This window comes from Manis javanica, chromosome 10, assembly GCF_040802235.1.
Source record: "Manis javanica isolate MJ-LG chromosome 10, MJ_LKY, whole genome shotgun sequence".
Classification (NCBI taxonomy): Eukaryota; Metazoa; Chordata; class Mammalia; order Pholidota; family Manidae; genus Manis; species Manis javanica.
Genome location: NC_133165.1, coordinates 56,217,705 through 56,229,221, shown reverse-complemented (window position 1 = coordinate 56,229,221; position 11,517 = coordinate 56,217,705). Strand labels below are relative to the sequence as shown.

At 47.7% G+C, this 11,517-nt stretch overlaps 1 protein-coding gene across 4 annotated transcripts in view; it reads left to right on the top strand.

Annotated features, from left to right (window-relative positions):
* The first annotated feature begins 258 nt into the window (after nt 1-258).
* Nucleotides 259-11,517, top strand: part of ABCC1 (ATP binding cassette subfamily C member 1 (ABCC1 blood group)) — a 113,529-nt gene continuing 102,270 nt past the window's right edge. For all 4 annotated transcript variants that reach the window (XM_073215530.1, XM_036991951.2, XM_073215529.1 and 1 more), the window contains exon 1: nt 259-415. In XM_073215530.1, coding sequence (XP_073071631.1) covers nt 368-415 — 48 coding nt within the window. In that variant the 5' untranslated portion in view covers nt 259-367. The remainder of the gene's footprint in view (nt 416-11,517) is intronic.

Below are 11,517 nucleotides of genomic sequence, written 5' to 3'. Positions count from 1 at the left end.
GGGCACTCCTAGCTCCTAGAGGGCTCGGCACGGGGTTATTGTCTCCTGGCTGTTATTATTACTGTAGCAACGGTCGTCGTCGTTTTTACAACAGGGCTCGAAACTGATGGCAGGGTCTGGACACAGATCCCGGACGCTCCTGGAGGGCCTCCGGCGGCGGCGGGTTGACGGAGCCCGGGGGGTGGGGGGCCGCGGGCCCACGCGAGCCACCGCGAGGTGAGCAGGGCGCCCGGGCGGGGCGGGCCGGGGCGGGGCCACCGCATCCCCGTGACGCGCCTGCCAACCAGGCGGCGTTGCGGCCCCGGCTCTGCCGCCGCCGCCGCCGCCAGGAGCCGGGCCCGACCGCCCGCCGCCCCGCGCCGGCCGCATGGCGCTCCGAGGCTTTTGCAGCGCCGATGGCTCCGACCCCTTCTGGGTACGTGCTGGGCGGCCGCCTGGGCCGCGTGGGGCCGTTGGGAGGGAGGGCGGCCGGCGGGCGGGGAGGCCGGCCCGCCGGGGAAAGCGCCGGGCTGGGCGGGCCGGGCCCGCGGCACCCCCCACCCCCTCCGTCCCGGCACCGGCCGCTGACGCGGTCGCCGCGGTCCCCGCCGTGTCTGCGGCCTGGGGGGCCCTGCTGCCTGCCCGGCCCGCGACCCGCCCCTTGCGGAGTGCAGCTGATGGGGAAAACTTGCGTGACTCAGATCCGGGGGAGTAGGGCGCGAGGCTGGGGGCTGCATGTGCCGGGCTCTGGGGTTTGGGAGAAACGGAGGGGACGGAGCCCGGGGGAGGGGGCTGAAATGGGGGCCCTCCCTGTTTTGTGGGTTTCCCCTTCCAATTAAAAATAACCTTCCGGGGAAGGGGACGCTAGGGGTGGGAGCAGTTAAGAGGGTTGGCTCTCTGCTTAAGCCCTCCCATCTTCCTTGTGGGTTGGGGTCCCTCATTTCGCAAAGAGCACCCCATTACCAAAGGGCTGCGTGGGAAGAGGCTTATGCTGTAGGAAGGTACCTCCGAGTACTTATGTGGAGGTTTGCTTTGCTCCCTCCCCGGTTTTGCATCCCCATTTCTGTCCTGTGGTTACATATTTTTATCTTTGACTTTCTTTCTGCCTAGCGACTGTGTGGGAGTTGGGGGAACAGCAGGAAAGAAGACAGGGCTGCCTGTCTCTTCCATGTCTCACCTGACCCTCGGGTCATGTTTGGGGGCAGATGGGGATGTCCAGGACCCTGGCACCGTGGGTGTGCTCTCCCACCCTGGTACCATAGGGCTCCTTTCTGAGGGGACCCAAGTGGGTTTGACCCTGGCAAGTTTTCTTCTGAATGTTCGCTGCTGAGCCTGGCAAGGTCTCTTGACTCCACTTTTTGTGGTTTAATCCCTGGTGTCTGGTGCTTTAGCCTCCCTCTAATTGGATTTATCCCTTAGTTCTAGGAGGGCACTTTTGTGTCACACTGTCTTGATTAGTGGTAAACACAACAGGCAAATCTGGACATGATGGTTTTCCTGCTTTTGTTTAGGACGCAAGAGAGAGAAACAACCTTGGCTTTTAAGAGCTTGCGATAGCATCCCAGAATACCCTCTTGTTGTGTTGTGTGTTTTTTTCCTTGCAGGCTGCATCTGGAGTGTTGAGAAAGTCATCCTGGAGGTTCCCAGGGAAAGTCCTTCTTTTTGGTGGGGAGGGGTTTATGGTTGGGTAGAGCAACCAAACACCCCTTGGTGTTTCTCCAGTTTTCAGGCCAGTGGGATCAGAAATTTATTCTGGGCTGAAAATAGTACAGATGCTTTGCATTCAGAGTCTGCGAATGATTGGAAAACAGACCATTTGCAAAGTAGGACTCTAGCAGAGCCGGGAAAACCTTAGGAACCCCTGCTCTCTATGCAGGATGTAAAAACAGCAAGGTTTCATCTGCAAGGATACAAATGGGGATCTGGCCTAGTGTTGCTGTGAATTCTGGAGCATTCCCTTGTTAATTTTCTTCTCTGAAATTACAGGGGAAAAAAAATAGGTGACCCTAAATTAGAGCCTACATAAAGATGTCTTTTATCGATGGCATCTGGCAGTTGATGGCTAATGGTTTTGAAAGCTGAGTGTGTTTGGGGGTGTCCTCCATTTATTTGGCTTCAGCAGCTTATCCAGGAAAACCAAGTGTGTTTTTTTTTTCCCTCTTTGCAAGGACTTTTTTCAACAGAAATGACCAATTGGTTCGGTTTTGCATGGGCTTGGCAGTGGCTGGCCTTTACCTTTGCCTTGCCTCCCTCTTCTTCTAGTCATTGGCCTTCCAAACTTTCTTCTGCCCCTCCTCCTTCTGGATGTCCCTGTCTCTGGAACCAGAGTTTGAGAGCAGGCAGCCGAGGCTATGAGAACTGACAGGTAGCCGGAGAAACCGATTATAACATAGAGCAGGTCGTGTCTGTGTGTTCCAGGGCTGCGTGCTCAGGGCTGGGAGAGACTGGCTTCCCAGTCAGGTAGATAACTGTGACCTTGGGCAAGCCACTTCGCCTTGCTGTGTCTCAGTTTTCTCATCTGTAAAATGGGGGCGGGAGCAAAAAAAGTCATAATTTCTTGTGGTTGATGTGAAGATGAAATGAGTTCTGTTTAGGTAGCTCAGTGCAGTGCCCTGCACAGTGAGACAATGGTTGTTCTTTCCAAAGATGAAGTTGTCCTGTTCCACATTGCTTGCCCCTCGCCTTGGACCCACTTTTTCTTCGGCTGGTGGGGATTGGATCAAGCTGCCCACCCATTCATGCTTGGCTTCTCCTTGACCAAGGTTGTGGGTTTCGAAATCAAGGTGATTCGTCCACATGAGACTCTTATCAGAGCTGCGTTTCTGGGTAGCTGAGCACCAGGAAATGTCCATAGAAACCAGAATGTGGAAGTGGGTCACGGTGAGAGCTCCGCTGACTTCCGGTCAGGCAACTGTTCTGGGATGAGAGGAGAGGTTCCTTGTCTAGATAGAAAGTAGGGGCTGAGTTCACCAGCACTTGACTTGCTTTTTGCATTCAGGCCAGTAGGAGGGGCTGTTTTGTGGCTGATGTTTGAGTGATGGCTGGAAAAATGGGGCTGGGCCTCTCTTTTGGAGTTTATTTTTTTAAATGTATTTATTAAAATGTTGCAAGCCTGGGTAGAAAATCAGAAAATGTCAAAAATTAGAAAAACTAAGTAAGTGTTGTGTGGTGGTTTAGAACGAGTGCTCGCATCCCCTGGGTTCTCCTGGCTCTGCAGCTCAGGTAAGTTCTCCTTTCCATGCCTCCGTTTCCCCAGGTGGAAAATAGGAGCGGTAATATAGTACAGTATCAAGTGAATAGCAGTAACGTGAGGCATGAACAAGCAAATATTTGCAGGTGGCTGGAATGTTGCAGTTTGGTATACAGGTGGCACTCAGTTAAGGGAAATGGTCAACACAGGAATCCGCTAATTAATTTTTGCTGCAGCTGGTGGAGAACTGACGTAGCAGATCATGTTGTGGTTCTGGAGTCCAAATATTTGGTCCTATTTGGTGCTGTTATTGACCTGGGGGAACCCCATAAACTCCTGAATGGTCGAACTTGCAGCCAGTGAGCCGGAGGCAAGGAGTGTTTTAGCAGCTATTAGAAATTCTGCTTGACTAAGGTCTGGCCTTGGAACCAGGCTAATTCCTGCCTTAATAGCTGCTCTTGGCTTCCAACAGTCTGTGAAGAGCCAATTTTTTTTTCTCTGTTCTCCCAGTTTTCTGTTAGTTTTCAGACTTATTACTTTGCCTTCCTCCACCTTATTCCCTGCTTCCTCATTTGTCTGCCCTTTTCAGTCTCTTCTCTCTTCCTTGGGGATGGTTAGAGCTGAAAGGGATCCTGGAACTACAGGGTTCCTCCCCTCCCCCACGTCCTTCATACACAAATAGGATGGGCCTAAAGTAACAAGGAAATGGCTGTGGATAAAATGAGAGTTCCTGTGGCCAGGATTCTCACCTGGCCGTGGGTGACTAGCTCACTGCACACCTGTGGGCAATACATGACTGTTGACTCAATAAAAAGAGCTCTGCCCAGTGCTCTGGGCACGACACGGTGGCAGGGCTGCAAGGCTGCAGAACAGCAGCGCTGTGGTTGGAGTGGTGGCAGCGCTGAGGACAGAGGCCCAGAGGACGGCCGTGTGGGACAGCTGTGCAGGCAGAGAGGCCCAGAGAATGGCTGTGAGGACAGAGGGACCCAGAGGCAGAGACCGGCTTGCTGCACAGACTCGCCCTGAGTGAACGAGATTTTAGTGACTGACCTGCCACCTGGAAATAAAGTTGGGTATAACCCTTTCACCCCAAGAACATTTTGCTGTCAATTTCTTTGGTCACACTGAATCAGTAGTGAACTTGCCTGGGGCTAAAACCCATTGGCAAGACAATGGCTTTCAGGGGGAAAAGGGGAACCTTTGTGAGGACAGGGCAGGAGCTAATTTGGGGCCCTGGGTTGCCTTTAGGCCTTGCAGCAGGAAGCTACAGCTGGGCCATTTGGCAGACTCTTACAAAGGTCGCATTCTCCTTCCCCAGGTGGAGCAGCTCTGTTTATGGTGGTCTTGGAGGTGTGGCACTTTGAGAACCTGGTGGGGGTATCGACTTTTAGGAACTGGTATCTCCCTCTGGGTGTCCCCAACTTAACCATGTCTCACATAGAGCTTCAGCAATGCCCCCCACCACCCACACCAAGCCTCCCCAACCCTCCCCATCTCAGTGGACACAAGCCCCTTTCTGGGAGGCTCACCGCCAGAAACTTGCATCAACCTTCCCTCCCCTCTTTCCCTCCCATTCCACATCCCATCTGTCAGCAAATCCTGTCGTCCATTCCTTCAAAATGTTTCCAAATTGGTTGGATTTTCAGCCTCCCCAGCTACTGCTTTGGCTGGAGCCACCATTGGCTCACTTGTGGATTTGAATATTCCCTCGTTATTGCTCTCCACTTCCATCCTTGACCCCTATAGTCTAGTCTAGCCTAGCAGCCAAAGGGATCCTATTCTCCTCCTCAAAACCCTGCAGTGGCTCCCCACTGCCCTCAAAGTGGAAGCCAGAGGGCTCAGAGAGGCCTGCAAGGCCCTGCAGAATCTGATTCTATCACCTGTCTGACCTCAGTGCCTACTAATTTCTGTCTTCACTTTGCTCTGGTTACGCTGGCTACCAGGCAACCTCAGGACCTTTGCACTCACTGTTTTCCCTGCTCCTCCACCTTAACCCCTGTTCAGATGTTACCTCAGGCAGCTTTTCTCTGAGTCCTTGCCCCTTCTTGTACTGTCAGTTCTTCCCAACCTTCCCCTGAGACCCTCCACTGCACTTATTGCCACCTAATCCACCAAACATTTAACTTTTTTTGTTGACTCTCTGTAAATAAACTCCCACCAAAAGTGGGAGTGCAGAGGCTGAAGTTTTTGCCTGTGTTTGTTGATGGCCATAATGCCAGCACTTAGAACAGTGCCTGGGACATAGTAGGTGCTTAGTAAATCCTTGTTGAACTAATGAACGTCATGAAGCACCGGCATGGTTTTGAGCTCAGTTGAAACTTCTCTGGAGATCTCTAAGGATGAAATAGTAACTCACCTGTCTGGAATGGCTGCTTGGGTAGACTGACCCTCCAGCTTCCATATTTGACTGCTTATATTTTGTATAGCAAGGGCCAGAACTAACTCTTGTCCATCTCTCTTTTCCTAGGACCCAGTGCCTCAAACACAGTAGGGTCAATCAGCATTTGAATTTGAGCTTATAAGGAACAAGTGCCAACTGGAGGTTAAATTCTAGGCCACTGGTGTGCTCATTATTTTAATTATGAACTCCTGTAATTGCTCGTATTTACTGACTGGAGGGGTTCACAGAAAATTGTGGATTTGACCTCTGAAAAATCAGAAGGTTTGATAGCACAGAGGCCTGCATTTGTCCATTCCCGCAACAGGCCTCATTGTTGCAGTTTAATTCTAGGGCCCAGCGTCTGTCACCTTTTTTCATTGCACTTTCTCACCTGGCCTGTTTTCCGTCACTGATGGAACTCACCTGGCACCTGTAGGCATTTGAGGTGGCATCCCTGCTTTGAAGCCCCACTTTTTTGGTGAAGTAACTGGGGATGATCTGAGACTCACTAGTTTGATAGACACCTTGGCTCCAGCAGTCTTGGGCAGGAAGAGAATGGATAAACTAATTATGAATGCCCGAGGAATTCGAAGCAAGCATCTAATTTGTATGTTGACTCCCGATTTTTGCAGTGGGATAGGGTCTAGGTTTTATTATCAGATCACAAGAGGCAGTACAACTCTAGCCCATAAAAACTTGCCTGGATGTTTTGTAAAGAGAAAGAAAGCACTAATAAGTGGGTTGGGATAATGACAAGGGCTTGAACATCCCCCGCCTGGCATGGAAACTGGAACAGCATCTCTTCTGATGGGGGTATGTGCCTGTACTTACCTCTTGAAGGTTGAGGGTTGATGGGGAGCCTTTGAGGAAGCTAGAGTAGGGGCAGAGCGGTAGGCGTGGAGCACACTTTCTCACCCTCAGCAGTTTGGGCCAGATCAGTCTCCGCTGTGGGTCTGTCCTGTGCACTGTAGGGTGGATAGCAGGCAGTATCTTTGGCCTCCACCCACTAAATGTCAGTAGCCCCTCTCCAGACATTGCCTATTATTCCCTGCTTGGTGAGGGCACCCAGCCATTGGCCTGGAGAAATTGAGAAGAAATCTGGGGCAAGACTTTTGCCCTCATCCCGGTGTTTCCCTGGGTCTTTAGGCTGTTGAACTTCTTGGGTAATTGGCCTATTAGAGTTGACTTGGAGAATCTAATGAGACCTTACAGAGGTTAAACTCTAGTACTAGAGAAGGGACTTACATGGTTTCCATGCTCTTTGCCTCTTTCCAATGAGGACTGCCGTTTTTCTGTCCTAATCCTTTCTGGGCAGAGTATGTGTGATGGCTCAATCCCAGGGTGCAAACGCTGGTCCTTAATGGGCAGCTTTGAAGCTCTACTCAGTCATTTTAACCTGCCCCAGGGTATGTGGACAGTCACAAAGGTGAGATTCTGCTTAAGTATCGTTTGGCTTAATTGTGGCATTCCTTTTCTGGGAGAGGCTGCCAAGTTCTGGAAAATGGGTCTAGATGACCAGGGAGGGCAGCCCTGATTGGTCATCCTTAGGTAGTAATTGAGATTTTATGGGGCTTTTTCCTTCCCTCTCTTGAGTTGTCTGAGAACCCCAGTTTACCTTTTATTGGTCTGTTAGGTAACTCCTTGCTTGGAAACGTCCTTCCCATTGGAGAGTGTTTATGTGGTACCTGAGTTTTCCCAGTATGAAGAACTGTCAGTGTGGTCTTCTGAAACACTGGATTTGATGATTTCCTGTTTGTCCCACAACTGTTTTTTATTCATTCAAGTATTCAACCTGTTACTGAAAACAGGTCCTTGTCCCTGAAGTCAAATCACAAAACACACTGGCAAGGTTTTGAGGAGAGGAATAGTTTTGCTCATTTGCCAGCAAATGAGGGAGTGGCAGGTTCAGGCCTTAAAGAGTCACTGTCCCCCCGAAGTATAAGCAGTTAGGGCTTCAAGGGGGAAATCATGGGACAGAGGCTGTGGTGTTCATGAGCACAGACACATAAAGTAGCAACTTGGAAGAATCCAAGCAGACATCCTTGGGAAGATTCAATTGCTTTTTTGTTTTTCTTATCGGTTCCTCTTCAGTACCCTGAGACAGGATGTCTTAGGTTCTGCAAAATCAGCCTTCTGTGTTATCTGCGACCCTGAGACTCAGAAAATAGGGAGAACAAAGAGAACCTGCCACCTGTAAGTGGTCACAAAGTTTTTGGAGGCTACTTGAGTTCATTTTCGAGTTAATGTTAGCGTTGAATGTTAAGCCCAGTTCAATTCAGTTTTCATCTGTTACAAATCTTTTGTTAATTGAGCATCTACTGTGTGCTGGCACTGTTCAAGACACTAGGAATGCAGCCATGAACACAGCAGATGAAGCCCATGTTTTCATGGGACTTACCTTGGGAATGACCAAAACAAACTTGGGTATGGTAAGTACCACAAAGACATAAACTGGGAAGAACTGGGGTGGGGTTCAAACTGTATATGATAGAAGGATGTCTGGGGAAGTCTTTTGGAGGAGGTGACATTTGACCTGTAACTTGAATAGCGAAGTTGGTTATGCAGGGACTGGGGGAAGGGAGTCCCAGGTAGAGGAAACAGCAAGTGCAAGGTCCCTGGGCTGCTTGGAGTGTTCAAAGTATCACAGAGTTTAACTCAGAGGTACTGCAGAGCCTGTCTTAAAAATCTTGCCTGTTATGTTCAGCAAAAATGCACAAAGCACTAGTAAGGTGACTTGTGGTAATCTTAAGTGCCTGAAAATTTCACAGGGGACACCTTCCCTAACTCGGTGAAGAAATGGAGCTGTACTTGCTCCCTAGTAGAGGCTTGAACTTCTGATCCATTTATATTGGAATTAGTCTCAGGTTTTTAAACTTAGATCAACTTTATATTGTTTTATGAGTCTCACTGTTTTCAGAACCTTTCTTGAAACCCTTCAGGGTCAGACATTGGGGTTCTGTACCCTCCACCTTCCCCTGATTCCCCTCTAGAGGCTTTTCATGGCCTGTTAAGATGATGAGGCACTTTCTCTCATGATTAAAATGATGCTCTGTAGATTGCTAGAAAACTTTACAGCTAAATGTTGAGTTGATCAGACTGATGACATGAGGTGGTTCTTGCATGGTAACTTTTCTGATTGTGCTTTTTTAAAAGGGTGAACAGTCTAGAAGAATATACAGGGAGAGTAAAATTTCAGTATTTTCTCTCCTTACCCTCTTTTCCCAGAAGTAGCCACTGGTTATAGTTTCTTGGGGGTGTCCTTCTAGAAAAATTTTGAGCATATGCAAATACGCAGGAAGGTGTGAGAGAGTGTGTATCTTTGTTTCTTCCCCAAATGGGTTCATATTCTAAATAATGTTGTGTATCTTTTTCCTTTCACTTAAAAACCAATGTTGATTTTCTTTCCATGTTAAGTCCATGCTAATGAAAAAAAAAAAAAGGACATACTTCTTTATAGACCACACAGTCTTCTGTCACATGATTGTCATATATAGTCACCCAGTCTCCTCTTGGTCATTGTTGGGGTTAGTTTTAGATTTTTGACATGATAAATAGTGCTGCCTTGCACATTGATGGGCACTCATCTCTGCCCATGTATGCAAATAGATGTAAGTGACTCAGCAGAAGAAATTCCCTAAGAAATTGCTGGGTTGGGGACATAAGCATTTTGAGATTTTTTTTAGTTTTGTGTCAGGTGGTTGGCTGCTCAAGTTTATATTCCCACTAATGGCCCCCTCCCCCACCAAGCATTTATTAAACACCTGTTGCGTTCCTGTCATTAGAGAGCATTGAGAAAGCTGGAAATGGACCAGGCTTGCGTTGCTTCCCTGTGTATGAGAAGGTTGTGCTCAGTGAGTTAAACCTTACATTCTAGGGGGTTCTCTCTGGAGAGTGTTTGGTTTTCTTCCAGTTTTTAAAAAAATGTATTTAAATTTTAAACATTCTCTGATTTCTGTTATTTAAAAGGTGCTTTTATGTCAATAATTTAATGACATGCAAAAATTTTACTCATAATCCCACCATGCTAAGGCACCCCTGATTTAATTATGGCACATAAACTTTCTAGTTTAATCAGTTTTCTGGTTACAGAAGTGACACTGCTTGTGACACAACAAGATACTCAAATAAAGCATTAATATGTTGCTCTCTTGAGCTAACAATAACCAAGGTATTCTTGCAGTCATTTCTCTGTGACCAGAGAAATGTTTATAAACATAGATGCTTACAATAAAATGGGTTGTTATCACTACTGGGTTTATTTTTATTTAGCAGGTGATATGTGTCAGTACATGGAGTCTCACTAATTCTTGACAGTGGTCAGAGATTCCATGTTACAGATTTTCTATAATTAATTCAGCTATTTCCCCACTAACAACTATTGCTTGCATTTTCATGTTTTGTTCTTATAAACAGTGCTCCAATAAACATCAAAATTATGTAACATTTTATTTTTAATAGGTTGTAGGCTGGCTATTTTCCAGAAAGGTTGTAGCATGTCCATCCCCCGTGACAATGAAAATTTCCATTTCTCTGCATCTTTCCCAATGCTAGACATGGCCTAATTTTGTTAATCTGATATGTTAAAAATACCTTATTTTCATCTACATTTCCCTTACAGTTAGTAGCTCAGTATCTTGCAACATATTCCTGGTGATTTGCATGTTCTCTTCTGCCCATGGCTTTCCTGTATATCCTGACACTGGTTTGTGTTTTAACTATTGATTTGCAGTAACTCTTGGTATATTGGGAATTTTTGCCTATCATGCATGTTGCAAATAATTTTTTATGGTCCATTGTTAGTCTCTTGGCCAATGTTAACTTCCGATTCTTGTCCAGATTTGTGTGTAGTTTTGCAAGGTACACTTGTAGAGTGCATACCATTGTCTAGCCTACATTTTTCATTTCCTGTTGCAAGAATTTTCCCAGCTTCCGCATAACTTTTGAAATTATACCTTTAAATGTCCAAGCAATAGTTTCCTGTGTTGGCAGACTAATTTACATAATTGTTACCTGTGCTATGACATGTAGGTTGCTATTTGCCCCCTTTTTCTTCCTTTTAAAGAAAACACTGTAATGAATGGCATATGGGTAGTGCCCGTTGGCTAGTTCCTTATATTCTCAGGACTGGAGTAGCTCAGCATTTGAGGAGGTTACACTCTAGCTATGGACTTGTTTGTTTTTAAGAAGGATTAGCCCAATTCACCATTCTAGCAGGGGTTTAGGATCCCCATTATTATTGTTCTTTTTATTATTACAGGCAGATGAGAAGTACATATTAATGAGAGTGTCTTCTCTGGTCCCTCTGGTCAGCCTTGTAAGGTTGGAGACTGGTGGCTCAGAGGAAAGTCGGAGCTTCCAGGTGCTGGGGGAGGTGACCTGGTAGTTAAAATTGGGTTAGATTTTCCAGGAGCCTTTTGATAAGGCTTCTTCCTCAAGATCATTAAATCTAATCCTGGGTTGAGGAGAAAAGACACATGGTAGACGAGTCTCTGAGGACTGCAGTGGTAGTGTAATGAGGCTCTCCCATCTTTTACTTTTGTCTCGCTGAGATCTGTGGGGTCTGGGTGGGCCACTTCACAATCGGTGCTAGGTCAGTGCCAGCCCACACGCAGTTCACTTGCATACATGGAGGAGGGGGAGTGGAGAAAGGATTTTCCCCTGGGTCAGACACTGTTCTCAAAAGGGGCCACAGGGGTGGGGTGAGCACTGTCTGCTGAAGGCATGGGGATGCTTGGAGGTGGAGAACATAGAGCTCCAAAGAAAGCCAGGGTGGTACGCGGCTGGTGTCCAGAGGTCGGATTCAGGAGCCTGGGTCTGAGAGTCGGTCCTATCCCTTCCCAGTGCAACACTGGGTACTTACTTAGCTTCTGGGAGCCCGCTTCCTCATCTGTAAAGGGATCACTGTGATGCTGAGTGTCTTACCGAGTTGTGAGGAAGAAGAGAGGTAAGACGTAGAGGGTGCCTGGTA